This window comes from Tachyglossus aculeatus, chromosome 6, assembly GCF_015852505.1.
Source record: "Tachyglossus aculeatus isolate mTacAcu1 chromosome 6, mTacAcu1.pri, whole genome shotgun sequence".
In the NCBI taxonomy this organism is placed as follows: domain Eukaryota; kingdom Metazoa; phylum Chordata; class Mammalia; order Monotremata; family Tachyglossidae; genus Tachyglossus; species Tachyglossus aculeatus.
In genome coordinates, this window is record NC_052071.1 from 14,263,932 (window position 1) to 14,282,363 (window position 18,432).

The 18,432-nt window shown below is 51.8% G+C and overlaps 2 protein-coding genes across 3 annotated transcripts in view; one reads left to right on the forward strand and one right to left on the reverse strand.

Moving 5' to 3' along the window:
* Positions 1 to 7,602, forward strand: part of TRPC5 (transient receptor potential cation channel subfamily C member 5) — a 233,319-nt gene extending 225,717 nt beyond the window's left edge. Inside the window, exons 9-11 of one of the 2 annotated variants that reach the window (XM_038747919.1) lie at positions 1,364 to 1,453; positions 1,700 to 2,899; positions 6,269 to 7,602. In XM_038747919.1, the coding sequence (XP_038603847.1) occupies positions 1,364 to 1,453; positions 1,700 to 2,452 (843 nt within the window). In that variant the 3' untranslated portion in view covers positions 2,453 to 2,899; positions 6,269 to 7,602. Of the gene's footprint in view, positions 1 to 1,363; positions 1,454 to 1,699; positions 2,900 to 6,268 lie in introns of those variants that run through there. The other variant, XM_038747920.1, reaches the window with a different exon arrangement.
* A 2,984-nt stretch (positions 7,603 to 10,586) lies between these two features.
* Positions 10,587 to 18,432, reverse strand: part of ALG13 (ALG13 UDP-N-acetylglucosaminyltransferase subunit) — a 75,852-nt gene continuing 68,006 nt past the window's right edge. Inside the window, exon 31 of the mRNA XM_038747700.1 lies at positions 10,587 to 11,469. Coding sequence (XP_038603628.1) covers positions 11,222 to 11,469 — 248 coding nt within the window. The 3' untranslated portion in view covers positions 10,587 to 11,221. The remainder of the gene's footprint in view (positions 11,470 to 18,432) is intronic.

An 18,432-nucleotide genomic window follows, 5' to 3' on the forward strand; every position in this document is an offset into this window, starting at 1 on the left:
TGAGACTTTGGGCATGCCACTTAACTTCTCTGTTTCTCAGTTCCTTCATCTGTAAAATGGGGATTAAAACTGTGAGCCCCCCGTGGGACAACCTGATCACCTTGTAACCACCCCAGTGCTTAGAACAGTGCTTGGCACATAGTAAGCGCTTAATAAATGCCATCATTATTATTACTGAGAGTTGAAATGGCTCTCTGGGGCCCACCCACCTGACCGCATGAGTTCTCAGGTTCAGAAGCCACTGAAATCGCCAAGAAAGTGTCTGGTCCCCCAGAGGAGCTCTGTTTTGGGGGGAGTCACCAGAAGGAGACCAACTGCGTCACTGTAGACAGCACCACTATTCTTCATGGTCCCAACCTCTACTCATCTTTCATTCAACCCACAATCTGTTGCCAAATCCTGTCAGTTTTTCCTTCACACCATTGCTAAAATCCACCCTTGCCTCTCCATCCAAACTGCAGATCCAAGCTCTTATCCTATCCCGCCTTGACTCCGGCATCAGTCTCCTCACTGACCCCCCCGGCCTCCTGTCTCTCCCCACTCCAGTCCACACTTCACGCTGCTGTCCACATCGTTCTTCTAACCAACGAGTCTATGTGTCCGCACTCCTCAAGAACATCCAGTGGTCGCCCATCCATCTCTGCATCGAACAGAAACTCCTTATTCTCGGCTTTAAAGCACTCAGTCACCTCGCCCACTCCTGCCTGACCTTACCCATGCTCTACTACAACCGAGCGCCACACATTCTGCTCCTCTAGCACCAACTTGCTCACTACTTCCCGAACTCCTCCGTCTTGCCGCTGCCAACCGCTTGCCCGTGTCATCATCAATCGCATTTACTGAGCGCTTACTGTGTGCAGAGCACTGCTTACTGTGTCCTGCCTCCGGCCTGGAGCATCCTCGCTCTTCATTTCTGATAGGTGATCACTCTCCCCACCTTCAAAGCCTTATTAAAATGCCATCTCCTCCAAGAGGCCTTCCCCGACTAAGCCCCCATTTCCACGGCTCGCTCTCTTTTCAGCATCGTCTACGCACTTAAGCGCTAAACCTTAAGCTCATTGTGGGCAGAGAATACGTCTGCAAAGTGTTGTACTCTCCCAAGCACTTAGTACAGTATTCTACACACAATAAGTACGATTCAATTAATGATTGAATTTGGTATCTGCCCCACTCTCAGACCTTGGGTACGTTTCCTTATTTTTTGTATTTATATTAAGGTCCGTCTCCTCCTACGGACTGTAAGCTCCTATCATGCCTATCAATTCTGCTGCATTACACCCTCCCAAGCGCTCGGTATAGTGTTCTGCACACAGAAGGCGCTCAATAAAGCCAATAGATTGATGGGTGTTATTTTCTGTTTCAGGAAGTCATCAGGAATCTAGTGAAGAGATACGTGGCCGCCATGATTCGGAACACCAAGACGAACGAGGGGCTGACGGAGGAGAATTTTAAGGTATTGATAGCACCCGGCTTCAAGCCCTCCACTGACCCAAACATTGGCTGGTATTCCCCAATCCCCATCCCAGATCTGTGTGGCACCAGGTGGGCGGTGGGATCCCCAATCCCCATCCCCAATCCACGTGGCACCAGGTGGGCGGTGGGGCATTGGCGGTCGGTTCCCTTTCCCGACTGCCACCCCACGCCCTAACCCGCCTCTCTCTCTGTGTCCGTCTGTCTTACCGTCGGCCCGCGGCACCAGGAACTGAAGCAGGACATCTCGAGCTTCCGCTACGAAGTGCTCGACCTTCTGGGCAACCGCTGCAAGCCCCCGCGGCGGAGCTGCTCGGCCGGCAGCAGCTCCGACCTCTCGCAGCGGGACGACGCCGGCGACGAGCCCCGCGGCCGCCAGCGCGACCGCCCCAAGGCCAAGAGCGTCTCCTTCGACCTGGCCCGCAGAAAGCAGGACTTCCACGTGTCGGCCCTCATCCAAACCGTGGCGGGGATGGACGCGACGGCGGCCGCCCCGGGGCCGGAAGAGAGGCCCGGCGGCAACGGGCTGAGCAAGCGCTCCTTCGTCCGCAACGGCAACCGCCTGCAGAGACTGTCGGGGTCCAAGAAGGAGTCCTTCCAGAGACTGGGCCTCCTCTTCTCCAAAATGAACGGCCACCTCCCGGAGCCCGGCCCGGCCTCGGGCCCGGCCTCCGTCTACGCCATCTCCGACGGGGTGGTCCAGCCCCACTTCATGTGGCGGGACCTCGGGTGCTCCGACGGGGAGAGGGGCGAGGACGGCTCCGGGAGCGAATCTCACCTCAGTGAGGTGGACGCCAGGCTGACGGGCCCCGCCCGGCCCCTAGGCCGCGGCTCTCTCCGGCGCGCCTCCGGCATCTGCAACTCCAACTCCAGGCTCCTCGACTCCACGGAGGACGTGTTTGACTCCTGGGGAGAGGCCTGTGACTTGCTGATGAACCAGTGGAAGGAGGGGCAGGAAGACCACGTCACCACTCGGCTCTGAGCCGGGGTGGGGCGGGAGTCCCCGGCCGCCCCTTCTTCGCCCCCGCTCCCCACCTCCTCACCTTCCCCGCCCTGGATCTCAGAGCTGCCTTCACCTCTTTCGGTCTTTCTGATTCACCTTTTGCCATCTGCAGATGCCCGATCGGTCTGGGGGCTTCCTGTCATCGACGGGCTGGCCCACGCCCGGCCCGGCCGGGGTTTTAAACCGTCCGTCCACTTCGCCTCCCCACGCACCCAGGCACCCTCCCCTCCCCCTGCTCCACCGTTAGCCCAGCCACACCCCGATCTCTGAAGCCCCCCAGGACTGCTCCGGGACAAGGCCTAGGGTGATGCATCCCGCGGCTCCCGGTGTCCAGCAAAAGCACGTGCCTCACGCTTCCCGATCCGGCCCCGGAAACCAGCCGGACGACAGGACCTTTCCCGCCAGGGGCCAGCCCATGATGCCCAGGTACAACCGGCCTCCCCACGCCCCACGCTGGGGCAGCCTCCGATTAGGTCCGCGTTAGATTTCACGAGCACAAGACAGTGGTAGGAGAGGTGGAGGACAATATGTGGGTCTGCTCGGCCTGGCATCTGTGTGTCTATCAATTGTTTATGATTTAAGATACAACGTACCTCTCCCCCCGACATCAGAGGGGGGTTACCTCCTAGGGGACTCCCACATCGAGGAAGAGCCCCCTGCCCTGCACTGTGCTTGTTCTTGGTGCCCCTCTCCCATGGCCCCACTGTTAGAGGAAGCGTGGTCCGGGATGGGACCAACCTGCGCTGACAAAACCAGGCACGTTCGGCTCACTTCAGCAGTGACGGGGCTCGGATCGGGGATAGGCGGGGGAGAAGGAAGAGGGGGTTTCCTATTCATTCGTCACAGAGAAGCAGCGTGGCTCAGCGGAAAGAGCCCAGGCTTGGGAGTCGGAGCTCATGGGTTCTAATCCCCACTCCGCCACTGTGTGACTTTGGGCAAGTCACTTAACTTCTCTGTGCCTGTTACCTCGTCTGTAAAATGGGAATTAAGACTAAGCCCCACGTGGGACAACCTGAGCACCTTGTATCCCCCCAGTGCTTTGAACAGCGCTTTGCACGTAGTAAGCACTTAAATACCATCATTATTATTACTCTCAGCCCCCACAGTTCCACCTCTCCCAGGGAAACCCACTGCCTTACGATTTAATTATCATCAGTTTCCCTTAGTCCAAGGTGAAGCCCCATGTCCAGGAAGGTTTTGACTGGATTGTCCCCCCGCAAAAGCAAAGATGGGGCGGTGGATGCAGCCTTCCTGGGCCTCGGTCTTTCCATAGCGGAATGGGGTGACAATGCCCCACACCCACGGGGAGGAGAGGGGGTAACACCAACCTGGGGGGAGAGGGAGAATGGGCACTTCTACCCCACTTCAGCCCTCAGGGCCACTGGAAGGGGGGGCACGGCTGTCCCATAGCCCCCCCCCCCCCCACCATAAGCTGCTTGAGCACCTAACTGGAATGCTTAGTACAGTGCTCTGCACACGGTAAGCGCTCAATATGATTGAATGAATAAATGCTTCAAATACTGACCTTATACCAACTCTTTATAAGCCACTTCTTCAGCCTATGAAGAATGATGGCAGAGTTGGGAGCTCTGCCCTCAAAATAATATAAGTAGAATTACTTTATCGTGTTTGATGATCCACCACCAGGAAGCAGCAGTAGAACTGAATCATACCCCACCCTCCACCCAAATGGCCATCTCTGACCCATCATTAAAATTCAAGAACACTTCAAAGCACCAGCAGCAAACATTTTTTCCACAAGGTCTTGGGCCAAAAAACACCCTTCCCCTCCATCTACCCTTCATCCGTGCAGGATGAAGGAGTCAGTCCCTTTTCTATATATACATATATATATGTATATATGTTTGTACATATTTATTACTGTATTTATTTATTTTACTTGTACATATCTATTCTATTTATTTTATTTTGTTAGTATGTTTGGTTTTGTTCTCTGTCTCCTCCTTTTAGACTGTGAGCCCACTGTTGGGTAGGGACTGTCTCTATATGTTGCCAACTTGTACTTCCCAAGCGCTTAGTACAGTGCTCTGCATATAGTAAGCCCTCAATAAATACGATTGATGATGATGATGATGATGAGGCCCCTTATTCACAGCAGATGTGGGAAGAATTTTCCAGGACAGGAGGCCATCCGTTTCACAATTCCCCCATTTTCCTCAGGGGCATTGCTAAATGAGCCCCCCGTCCTTTGGGAGAGAAATTAGCTCCACCAGGAACAGAGCAACCACAGGATCAATTCCCCAAAAGATGTTTCTGTCTTGCAAAGAGGGTTCAAAGTCCAAGGAGGCCCCTGGCAAGGGCCCATAGGGCACAGCCCTGTTTGCAGTTTTACAGCAGAGAAAGCAATGTTTTCACATGGCTACCAGAGCCAAAGGGAGAGGAGAAAATATCCCTTTAATAATAATAATAATAATAATAATAATAGCATTTATTAAGCGCTTACTATGTGCAAAGCACTGTTCGAAGCGCTGGGGAGGTTACAAGGTGATCAGGTTGTCCCACCGAGGGCTCACAGTCTTCATCCCCATTTTACAGATGAGGTAACTGAGGCCCAGAGTCACACAGCTAGCAGGGTTTCTCCTCCTTTCCCTCTCTGGAGCTTAGGTCCACCTGTGGGGCCAGGGGGAGAAAGAACCCCTAAGTGAAGTAGGCTGCAATTCCCCCTTTGTTTTTTGTTGTTGTTTTTTTTTTAAATAAAGCTGTGAGTTTTTTCTACTCTGGTCAGAAGCAAAAGTCAGTCCTATTTATTGAGTGCTTACTTTATACAGAGCCCTGCAGTAAGCGTGCACTGTACTAAAGCATACTTTTAGTGTGCTTAGTTCAGAAGCAGCGCGGCTCAGTGGAAAGAGCACGGGCTTTGGAGCCGGAGGTCCTGGGTTCAAATCCCAGCTCCGCCAACTGTCAGCTGTGTGACTTTGGGCAAGTCACTTAACTTCTCTGTGCCTCAGTGACCTCATCTGTAAAATGGGGATTAAGACTGTGATCCCCCCCGTGGGACAACCTGATCACCTTGTAACCTCCCCAGTGCTCAGAACAGTGCTTTGCACATAGTCAGCGCTTAACAAATACCATCATTATTATTACAGAGCAAGACATCTGCAACCCTGGTGCTCTTAGTGAGATAAAAAATACAGTTTATTTTAGCTCCTAAGTTTTTTGTTGTGTTACGTTTGGACAGTTGGCCATTCTTCCATGTCTTTTTCACAGTCTTTTAGACTGTGAGCCCACTGTTGGGTAAGGACTGTCTCTATATGTTGCCAATTTGTACTTCCCAAGCGCTTAGTACAGTGCTCTGCACATAGTAAGAGCTCAATAAATACGATTGATTGATTGATTGATTCCATGTAGGAAGCAGGCAGATGCTGAGCTGAGCGCCACAGGGTCACGAGTGGACTCAGCCCACCTTACCATTCACGCCTATTCTTTGTACCATCTGCTTTCTCCCTGACACCTGTCACTACCCTGTATTCTGAATGCAGCTACTAGCAAGTCACGTACATTAGACGTGGCAGTGTTTAACAAGCAGCTTGTCCGCTGCCCACAGGCGACTCCCAAGGTAGGTTCTGCCGTGGGTGCCCAAGTGGAGGGAAATTAAAACTCCACACCCACCCCTGGGTCAGACAACTGGCCTCTGCCAGGCCTGGGTGCCCATCCCTGCCCCAGGCGGATCCTGACCTATGGGACACACGCCTCACTAGACTTCCCCGGGGTGGGCAGGATGCCGGTGATTTAGTCCCACGCCCCCATTAAGTCGCGTCCCATCTCTCTCCCCAGGTTCCACAACGGCAGTCGGAGCCCGGGTGATCCAGGCAGACGCGCGTCATCTTGCTCCTTGAGTCCCACCGAGCCCTTCCCGCCGCCTCAGGCGGGGTCCGCGTCCCGGCTCGCTCGGGGGTCCCGCAGACCCCACGAGGAGGAGGCCCGGGAGGGTCGGCGCTGAAGAGGTTCGGGCCTGGAGATCCCAAGCGAAGGTCACCCCTGCCCGCTCCCACCAAGCCCAACTTTCTCCTCTCCACCCCCACCCCGAGCCAGGCTCTGCCCCCAACCTGCTCACGGAGTGTTGAGTACCTTGGCAGCGCCCACCGAGGGCAATGTACCAGTGCTGAGCACCGAGTTCTTTCACTTCAAGGCAGCTACGGGGCAGAGTCCGGCTTCAGACCCTCCCCCTCCATCTCCACCCATCAGCCCCCTTGAAAATGGGCCTTGAGAAGAGACTCTCCACTCTGATTCCTACCTTCCCACCCCCCGCTACCCCCCTCCACCATCTTCCCCAGCGCCAAAGGGCTCAGGCTGCTCAAAGGCATTTTTAGAAGGCCGGCCGGGTTTCAGCCGAGAAGAGTTTTAACAGGGCATCCTGCAAACATCATTTCTTAAGCACCAGAATTTTGAAAAAAGCCATCGTCTTCTGAGAGCGCAAAGAAAGAATGCCGACTGCTTTAGAATACATTTCTGCCTCCTCCGTCCGGAGACCCACGCCGACCCCTCCTCCGCCGGAAAAGCCGTCGCCGACCACCAACCGAAGCCGACCGGTGAGTGGGACCCGACGTGGACCAACTCCTGGGGCCCTCAAACCTCCAGCGGAGAGGACGACGGGCAACCATCAAGCCCCGCACAAGTCCCGAGGTCCGTCCGTCACCTGTCCACCGGGCAGCCGAACCTTATTTAACCACACGATGGGTCAAATAGAAATTTCTACTCCCTGCTCAGTGCTCCCGGCTCTTCCCCCGCCCCCAAAGCATAAAGGCCTCGGGTGATGGTGGTTTTGGTGAGGTTGTCCCTTTCTCCCGTTTGGGGGGATCCGTGACCATCTCTGGCCTCCGGGGCACAAGGAGGAGGGCAGAGCCCCATGGTCTCACCATCCGGGTCACGGCCTCACGCCCACTAGCATCTCTGTGCTTAACTGTGGAAAGGGACGGGAATGGATTCATTTAAATCGGCAGGCCGCCACCTACAAACTTTTTTTAAAAAAAAAACAAAAACCAAAATACACACCAAATAAGTATCAGCCTCCTCCAGAAAACCATCACTTTTACTTACTCAGATTCTTTCCACAAGTAGCGCAAAAAAAAAAAAAAAAATCCATGTCATCCTTAAGTATGCCAAGTGTACAAATGGGAAAATGTTGTATATAACAAAGTTATTTATTTTATGTGTATTTTTAGCTTAACTGAAAACGAAAAAATAAAACATTTACTTTTTTTCCAACATGTATGCCTATTGAAATTTAAGGTGTTTGGCCCTTCCCTTTTCAGATGTACGCATTTACAGCTGCCTATTGATAATAAACACTTCTGAACAGTTCTCCATCTCACACTGTATCTTTCGCAGGGACGTCACATGAGGGCACCTCACCTCCCCAAACAGCCGGCTCTGAGCAGATCCCAGCCCCGGAAGCCCTCTTCCACAGCCATCTTGTCACAAATGTTATTTGAGCGCTCACTATGTGTAGAGCACTGTACTAAGCACTTGGCAGAGTACAACACAGAGTTGTTAAACACGTTCCCTACTCATAAGGCGCTTTGTCTAGAGGGGAAAGCACACTAAAATAAATTATGGAGAGGTAGAGAAGTGCCGAGGGCGGGGCGAATATCAAGCATTTAGATCCAAGTGCATAGGTCATGCAGAAGGGAGAGGGAGTAGGGGGAGAGAAGTCTAGTCAAGGAAGGCCTCTTGGAGATGAGATTTTAATAAGGCTTTGAAGGAGGGGAGAGTGGTGGGCAAGCATTCATGGAGGGAGAAGGAGGAGGTAGATGAGATGGAGGTACAGCGAGGAGGTTGGTATTACAAGGCCAAAGTATTATAGTAGGAACTCAGTGAGGTAAAACCAAGACAGGGTAAGGAGTCGGATGTGCAACCACTGGAGATTCTTGAGGAGTGGTGACATATGGACTGGGTGGTTTTAGAAAAGTGATCCAGGCAGCAGAATGAAGTACGGACTGGAGTGAGGAGAGACAGGAGGCTGGAAAGTCAGCAAGGAGACCGATGTGGTCATCAAGGCTGGATAGGGTAAGTGCTTGAAATAGTGCAGGAGCAGTTTGGATGGAGAGAAAAGGGTGGATTTTGGGGGGTAATAAGTAATAATAATTGTGGTATTTGTTTAGTACTACTATGTGCCAAGCACTGTCCTTAAGTGCTAGGGTAGATACGGGGTAATTGGGTTGGACACAGTCCGGATCCCGTATTGGGCTCAGTCTTAATCCGCAGGTTTTACAGATGATGCAGCCGAGTCACAGAGAAGCAGCGTGGCTCAGTGGAAAGAGCATAGGCTTTGGAGTCAGAGGTCATGGGTTCAAATCCCAACTCTGCCAATTGTCAGCTGTGTGACTTTGGGCAAGTCACTTCACTTCTCTGGGCCTCCGTGACCTCATCTGCAAAATGGGGGTTAAGACTATGAGCCCCCCGTGGGACAACCTGATCACCTTGTAACCTCCCCAGCGCTTAGAACAGTGCTTTGCACATAGTAAGCACTTAATAAATGATGATGATGGCATTTGTTAAGCACTTACTATGTGCAGAGCACTCTTCTAAGCGCTGGGCCATCATTATTATCACACAGCAGGCACGTGGTGGAGCTGGGATTAGAACCCAGGTCCTTCTGTCTCCCAGCCCCACGCTTTATCCACTAGGCCACGCCGCCTCTCCACGAAGGTGGTTCTTTGTGAAGGGATAATGTGAAGGTTAAACCAACAGGACTTGCTGAAAGATTGGAGATATGGGTTGGATGAGAGAGATGAATCGTGGATAAAGCCAAGGTTACAGGTTCGGGAGACAGGGAGGATCTGGGAGCAGACCAGCTGTGAAGCTGGGGAGATGATGGTCCAGTCCAGCCATCTCCTTGCTCTCCTGCTATGGAAAGCTCCAGGCCCAGACCAGGAAGCTGTGCTTGGAATGATAAACACTGGAAACCTTGCCACCCTACACTGGTGGAACATGGTGTTTCTCCCCAAACCTGAAGCCTCTTCTAGGAAATAAGCTCATTGTGGGCAGGGAACCTGTCTACCAACTCCGTTACAGTGTACTCTCTGGCACAGTGGGCCTTGGAGAAGAATCTGGATTCTTATCCCTGCTCTGTCACTTAATTGCTGCATGACCTTAGACAAGTCACTTCTCTCCGCCTCAGTTACTTCATCTGTAAAGCAGGGATTAAGACTGTGGGACAGGGACTGTTTCCAAGTTGATTAGCCTTTTTTTTTTAACCCCAGTACTTAGTACAGCGCCTGGCACGGAGTAAGCGCTTAACAAATACCATTAAACACAACTAATTTCCCCAGCAAAATAGCATCCTTTGCTCAAAGACCATATATCCCTGTCAGTCACAAGCTCCAACTACTCAATGCCTCTGGCACACTTGCAAGAGATCATCTCCATACCTCCACTCTTTCCCCGACGCTCTCCCCAGCCCCATAGCTCTTGCCACACCGGACACGCGAATGGGGACGCCACAGTGAAAACCACACTATCACACTCCTCTGCCCCATCTCTCACACAAAGGCGCTTGACGAGGTACTTACCACAGGAACACGATGAGGAAGGCGTCGCTTGAAAAGCCAGGTGCTCGGTCCTCCCCAGTGACCCGTTCCGCAGAGTGGGATCGTCTCCTGAAAGAGCCGGTCTAGAGGAGCCATCCAGTGGGAAGTCGGTCTCCACTCGAGCACGGAGGAAGGAAAACCAAGGATCGGAAGGAAACGAGTTTCATCAAACCAACATGCCGGGCCCTGTCGGCTTCAGCCGGACCCCTTCGGGACTCCTGAGGACCAGGAGGAGCCAAGGTGAGAATCTGGCTGAGAGCCACGAGGGCTATGCCCCCGCCAGCCCAGGAATAGCCAGATACGAGGAGCATGAAGCATGCGCGTAAGGCCTTGCTTGTGGCAAGGCGCCTAGTGAAGACGCCTCAAGACACACTCCTCCCCCACTGATCTGTGCTCCCTGTTGATGTCACTTCTAGCGTGGTCACAAGTTGTGAACATATGCACGTGTACACACACACACTCTCCCCCCCACCCCGGCACAAAGCATGAGAAGCTATCCACAAGAAGCAGCTGTTACCTGCTACCGGAGAAAGCACACCCATGTCAGTGATTTCAATGCTCATCTTTATTTAGTGCTCTCTGTGCAACAAATACCAGGTCTACTGTGCAGAGAGACAACGGCATTAGCCGGATGCAGCCAACCAAAAGCGTACAGTACAACACAGCATACGAGCGGACCACCTCCTGCCTTCCATGGTCGATACCACACAAATTTAACCCAGGGGTCGAGCGGCTCCTTAGGAACGGGTGCCCAGAGGATGGTCTGGGGAGCCGTCCTGAGAAGGTGGAGGCCTCTCAAGCTTCAACAGCACACAAAAGAGGGGAGCCCGGTGAGGGAGAGAATCCCCGGGCCCCACCTGGTTTTGAAGGAAAACAACCAACGGATTCCGGTTCGACCCAGCAACACACTAGCCCGAAACAGGCACTTGATGATTAGGGCCTGTCCCACCTTCCACCCCCAACGCGTGTTAGGCAGATGACACCGCCCCGCCGACTCGAGGGTCGGCAAACCTTCCATCCCCCTTAAGCGTCTCTAAACTGGAAGGTGCGTATCCAGCGTGGTGAACGTTCACTTAAAACACACTGAATGGAGTTTCCTTATTTACAAGGACGGGGAAAAACCTGGGATGCCTGTTCACCGCAAAAGGAAAGCCATCAGAGGGGGTCACCCCCGCACAAACCCAGCCCGACGCGGCCCCTACGGGAGGTAGTGCGGCGGAGCCGTGACGTAGCCGGAAGGATGCGTAGGGGTGGGAGCCAGGGCCCCGTGCACCCGGGGGGAGCCGAACGGGGGGCCTGCCGGGGCCCAAGGGGCCACGTAGTGGTACGCCGGCATCACCGAGACGCACGAGTCGAAGCCCGGCAAGGGCGGCTGTCCGTAGGGGTCCGTCACCACCGGGTAGTACACGGCGGCGGTGGGCGCGGGGTCACTGTGGGCAAAGGCACCTGAAATGACAGAGGAAGCCCCCGATCCCATCAGCCCTCCGGAGGGTGGCGAGGCCGAGGCCCCGTGAACCCCGAGCCTGAGGGTCGCACCATTCCCACGCTTGGGGCGGCCTGCTTGCCCTGAAAGAACTAGGGACAACGGACTTAAATGAACCCTGAAATTCCAGTTAGACTCCAAGAAGGACCCACGTCATCCCCCGGGCCTGGAATGCCCTCCCTCTGCCCATCCGCCAAGCTAGCTCTTTTCCTCCCTTCAAGGCCCTACTGAGAGCTCACCTCCTCCAGGAGGCCTCCCCAGACTGAGCCCCTTCCTTCCTCTCCCCCCCGGCCCCCCCTCTCCATCCCCCCATCTTACCTCCTTCCCTTCCCCACAGCACCTGTATATATGTTTATTTGTTTGTACATATTTATTACTCTATTTATTTTACTTGTACATATCTATTCTATTTTATTTTGTTAGTATGTCTGGTTACGTTCTCTGTCTCCCCCTTTTAGACTGTGAGCCCACTGTTGGGTAGGGACTGTCTCTATATGTTGCCAACTTGGACTTCCCAAGCTCTTAGTACAGTGCTCTGCATACAGTAAGCGCTCAATAAATGCGATTGATGATGATGATGATGATGACGACTTCCAGCCTCAGGTCCCTGGGCATGAGTCCACTCCTTTCCCAGAAGCCTTTGGAGGGAGACCATCATCAGCCTGTGATCGCTTGGGTGCCATCCTCCTTCCTCTCCCCCGTCTCCATCCCTCCCGTCTTACCTCCTTCCCTTCCCCAGAGCGCCTGTATATATGTATATACGTTTGTACATATTTATTACTCTATTTATTTTACTTGTACATATCTATTCTATTTATTTTATTAATATGTTTGGTTTTGTTCTCTGTCTCCCCCTTCTAGACTGTGAGCCCACTGTTGGGTAGGGACTGTCTCTATATGTTGCCAACTTGTCCTTCCCAAGCGCTTAGTACAGTGCTCTGCACACAGTAAGCGCTCAATACGATTGATGATGATGATGATGATGGGTAGGGACTGTATATGTTGCCAACTTGTACTTCCCAAGCGCTTAGTCCAGTGCTCTGCACACAGTAAGCGCTCAATAAATACGATTGATAATGATGATGATGATGATGGGTAGGGACTGTATGTTGCCAACTTGTACTTCCCAAGCGCTTAGTCCAGTGCTCTGCACACAGTAAGCGCTCAATAAATACGATTGATTGATTGATCCTGATGGAGGCCGCGGGGCCTGAGGGTTCTCGCCCGGCCCCCGTCCAAGTCTTCCTGTAATGTTTACCACAGGACACTGGCCCAGCTGAAGTCGCCGTGAGACCCCCACGCTTCCAACTGCGTTAGATACCCCCACATCTCCAACATGGTTCAGGAAACCCACTGCCCAACCCGGGGGCGGCTCCAGAGCCCAGCCTGCGTGCCCACCTACCGGCACCCCACATGGCAGCTTTCCTGTATGCCCAGAACTGTACCAAGCGCTGAGTGGGACACAGGCAAATCGGATAGGGCTCATAATCATAACCCCCTTTTACAGATGAGGTAACTGAGGCCCAGGGAAGTGGTTTGCTCATGATCACACAAAACACAAGTGGCAGAGCTGGGGCGAGAAGCCAGGTCCTTCGGACTCCCAAGCCCACGCTCTACCCACTAGGCCACGCTGCCTCTCTGTCACGCCTCTGGCTCGTTTGAGCCGAGCGCCCGGATAAAACCTGCCCAACCTGAAGCCGGGCTGGGGCTGCTGGGCCCTGGTGAAAATTCAGTCGGGCTGGGAGTTAGGAGACATGGAAGCAGCATGCCATAGTGAACAGAGCACAGGCTTTGGACACAGAATAATAATAATAATAACGATCACCTCCTCCAGGAGGCCTTCCCAGAATGAGCCCCTTCCTTCCTCTCCCCCTCGTCCCCCTCTCCATCCCCCCATGTTACCTTCTTCCCTTCCCCACAGCACCTGTATATATGTATATATGTTTGTACATATTTATTACTCTATTTATTTATTTATTTTACTTGTACATATCTATTCTATTTATTTTATTTTGTTAGTATGTTTGGTTTTGTTCTCTGTCTCCCCCTTTTAGACTGTGAGCCCACTGTTGGGTAGGGACTGTCTCTATATGTTGCCAATTTGTACTTCCCAAGCGCTTAGTACAGTGCTCTGCACATAGTAAGCGCTCAATACGATTGATGATGATGATTACTCTATTTATTTTACTTGTACATATCTATTCTATTTATTTTATTTTGTTAGTATGTTTGGTTTTGTTCTCTGTCTCCCCCTTTCAGACTGTGAGCCCACTGTTGGGTAGGGACTGTGTATGTTGCCAATTTGTACTTCCCAAGCGCTTAGTACAGTGCTCTGCACATAGTAAGCGCTCAATAAATACGATTGATGATGATGATGATGGCATTTATTAAGCGCTTACTCTGTGCAAAGCACTGTTCTAAGCGCTGGGGAGGTTACAAGGAGATCAGGTTGTCCCACAGGGGGCTCACGGTCTAAATCCCCATATTACAGATGAGGGAACTGAGGCCCAGAGAAGTGACTTGCCCAAAGTCACGCAGCTGACAGTTGGCGGAGCCGGGATTCGAACCCCTGCCCTCTGACTCCGAAGCCCGGGTGTTCGAATCCTGGCTCCGCCACTTGTCGGCTGGGTGCCCTTGGGCAGGCCACTTCACTTCTCTGGGCCTCAGTGACCTCATCGGTAAAATGGGGATTGAGAATGAGAGCCCCACATGGGACAGGGTCTGCGTCCAACTCGATTTACCTGTATCCACCCCAGTGCTTAGGACAGTGCCTGGCACAGAGTAAGCACCTAACAAATACCCTCCTTATTATTACTATTGGGGGTTCTAAACCCTAATCACTCGGCTGTTAGGTGACTTTGGGACTTCCACTTCTGTGCCCCAGTTTCTTCGTCTGTAAAATGAGGATCAGTAATAACATGAAGGCATTTACTAAGCGCTTGCTATGTGCAAAGCACTGTACGAAGCGCCGAGCAGATTAAAACACCTGTTCTCTCCCTCCCATCTTGGACAAGGACTGCGTCTGCTCTGACTGGATTATACCTAACCCCAGCCCTCGGCCCAGTGCTTGGCACAGAGTAAGCGTTTAATTCAGTCTGCAGCTTCTAGTATTAGGAAAAGAAGCAGGATTACGTGCAAGTAAACGAGGATCCTCCAACCGAACAGAACGGCCGGATGCTGGCAAAGCCCTACACTTTAAGTAAACTAAAGAAAGAGCAATGAGGGGCTGGGCAAGGCAAGGAACGACTAATTTTTAAAAAATTAGTTCTTGTTAAGAGCTATGTGCCAAGCACTGTTCTAAGCACGGTAGCCAGACTGGGCGCAGTCCATGCCTCACATAGGCTTAGTCTTAATCCCCATTTTACAGATGAGGTCACTGAGGTAACCAAGTGAAGTGACTTGCCTAGGGACACACAGAGCCAGGATTAGAATCCAGGTCCTTCTGACTTTCAGGCCTGTGCTCTATCCACTGTGGCCACGCTGCTTCTCAGGAATTTAAGACAGGCGTGTTGAGGACAGTAATACCCATTGAGTACCCCCATTTTACCTCCTTCCCTTCCCCACAGCACCTGGATATATGTATATATGTTTGTACATATTTATTACTCTATTTATTTTACTTGTACATATCTATTCTATTTATTTTATTTTGTTAGTATGTTTGGTTTTGTTCTTTGTCTCCCCCTTTTAGACTGTGAGCCCACTGCTGGGTAGGGACTGTCTCTATATGTTGCCAATTTGTACTTCCCAAGCACTTAGTACAGTGCTCTGCACATAGTAAGCGCTCGATAAATACGATTGATGATGATGATGATGATTGAGTCTTCCCAGGCATCCGCTGCTTGCCTCCAAGCATCGAATAAGGTTCCCACCCTGCAGCGTGACTTAGTGGAAAGAGCCCGGGCTTGGGAGCCAGAGGTCATGGGTTCGAATCCCAGCTCTGCCACTTGTCAGCTAGGTGACTCTGGGCACGTCACTTAACTTCTCTGTGCCTCAGTTACCGTATCTGTAAAATGGGGACTAAGGCTGTGAGCCCCACGTGGGACTTGAGAAGCAGCGTGGCTCAGTGGGCAAGAGCGCGGGCTTTGGGGTCAGAGGTCATGGGTTCAAATCCCAGCTCCGCCAATTCTCAGCTGTGTGACTTTGGGCAAGTCACTTAACTTCTCTGTGCCTCAGTTACCTCATCTGGAAAATGGGGATTGAGACTGTGAGTCCCACGAGGGACAACCTGATAATCTTGTAACCTCCCCGGCTCTTAGAACAGTGCTTTGCACATAGTAAGTGCTTAATAAATGCCATCGTTATCATTATTATTATAACCTGATAATCCTGTATCTACCCCAGAACTTAGAACAGTGCTTTGCACATAGTAAGTGCTTAATAAATGCCATCATTATTATTATTATAACCTGATAATCCTGTATCTGCCCCAGAACTTAGAACAGTGCTTTGCACATAGTAAGTGCTTAATAAATGCCATCATTATTATTATTAACCTGATAATCCTGTATCTACCCCAGAACTTAGAACAGTGCTTTGCACATAGTAAGTGCTTAATAAATGCCATCATTATTATTATTATTATAACCTGACAATCCTGTATCTACCCCAGAACTCAGAACAGTGCTTTGTACATAGTAAGTGCTTAATAAACGCCATCATCATTATTATAACCTGATAATCCTGTATCTACCCCAGAACTCAGAACAGTGCTTTGCACATATTAAGCACTTAATAAATGCCATCATCATTATTATTATTATAACCTGATAATCCTGTATCTACCCCAGAACTTAGAACAGTGCTTTGCACATAGTAAGTGCTTAATAAATGCCACCATTATCATTATTATTATAACCTGATAATCCTGTATCTACCCCAGAACTCAGAACAGTGCTTTGCACATAGTAAGCGCTTAACAAATACCATCATCATTATTATTATTACTACCTAAACAATCAGTTAAATGTATTTACGGAGCACTTACTGTATAAAAAGCACTGATCTAAGCACTTGGGAGAGCATAACGTGTCAGTCGGTAGACCCGATCCCTGCCCAGAAGGATTTAACTGTCTCCATCACTGGTGTTATTATTGTACTCTCCCGAGCGCTTGGCACAGTGGTTCGCACAAAATAAATGCTCAATAAATACATCTGAATGAAGGACAATTGCTAGGCCCTTGAGGAGTCCCGCCACCTTCTGTGGCCCACAACTTCCACCCACACTGGCGTAGGGAGTCCAACTCCTGTTGCCCAAGCCAAGGTCAGCTTGGCAGGTCAGGGGATGGCCACTCCCGTGAGCCACATTCCCGCAGTCGCTGTGGCCTTGAAGGCCAGTCGGGCTCGGTTCTTTGGCTCCTCTGGAACCCCGGGTCCTAACTTGTGGGGACGGTGCCAATAAGCTCTTACTACAGTGCTCTGCACATAGTAAGCGCTCAATAAATACGATGGTTGATGATGATGATGAATAAGCTCACCCTGCAGCTCCCTGGGCATGCACACCCCGTCTCGGAGCCAGGAGCCAACACGGCAGCCCTGGTCCTCCTTGATGTGCCTGTATCCACCCCAGCGCTTCGTACAGTGCCGAGCACACAGCAAGCGCTTAAATATCACAACGAGGATTATTTCCCTCCTCCATCAGCAAACCAGCTGTGAGGGCCGGCTCCCCTTGAGGGGTTCCTTCTTCCCACCACCAGCGGTGCCCAGAAGGTAAGAAGCATGTCCTGAGTTTGGTGCGGGTGACCGTAACCAAGCCCGCGAGCTCAAGGCTGGCCGGAGAAAGGGGAGAGACGATCACCTTGGGCCTTGACCTCCTGGCTGAGGGGCTGGCGGCAGATGCCCAACTTCCTGCCTGCCAAGCGTGGGACCTCCTGCCATTTGATGCCAGCAGGCATGCCCTAGACAGTACTCCTTGGATCCACACGCACACGGTAGCTTAGTGGAGGGAGGGTGGGCCCGGGAGGCAGAGCACCCAGGGTCTAACCTCAGCTCCTACACATACCTGCAGTGAGACCCTGGGCAAGTCACTAAGCTTCTGGGCCTCAGTTCCCTCATCTGCACCATGAGGATTCAGTACCTGTTCGCCCCCGTACTTAGAACTGCGTGGGATCTGATTATCTTGAATCTATCCCAGTACTCAGTACAGTGCTTGGCACATAGTATGCGCCTAGTCTCACACGCAAATATACACACACACAGTGCCAAGGCATAGATGAGGGTGAAAACCATCAGCTCACCTCTATCGATCATCACTCCTCTTCGGCTACAACCCAGCCCACACGCTTCGCTCCCCTGTGCCTCCATTTACTCTCACGTGCCAACGTCCCCCTTTCGGCTTGGGGCACCCTCCCCTTTCAAATAATCTCTCCCTTGAAGCCTTCCCCCAATACACCCTTCATCGCCCCACCCCACTCCCCCACACCCACGCGCTTGGATCTGTACCTCTTAAAAGGACTTTGCTACCCACCCCAACAGCAGTCACGTCCGTATCCTCCTACTCTGCCGCTTCCCATCCATTCGTTTCACTCAGTTGAATTTATTGAGTGCTTAGCGTGTGCGAAGCACTGTACTAAGTGCTTGGGAGCATACGACAATAAACGGACATATTCCCTACCCACAGCAAGCTTATAGTTCCCCTTTAATAATAATGATGGTATTTGTTAAGCGCTTACTATGTGCCAAGCACTGTTCTAAACACCGCAGCATTAGGTTAACGCCTGTGACGCCCCCCACTAAACTGTAAGCCCCTTCAGGGCAGAGATTTTGTCCAGCAAGGGAACTGCCCTCTCCTGAGCACTTAGTACAGTGCTCTGCACCTAGTAAGCACTCCATAACAGCGTGGCTCAGTGGAAAGAGCCCGGGCTTTGGAGTCGCAGGTCATGGGTTCAAATCCCAGCTCTGCCACTTGTCAGCTGGGTGACTTTGGG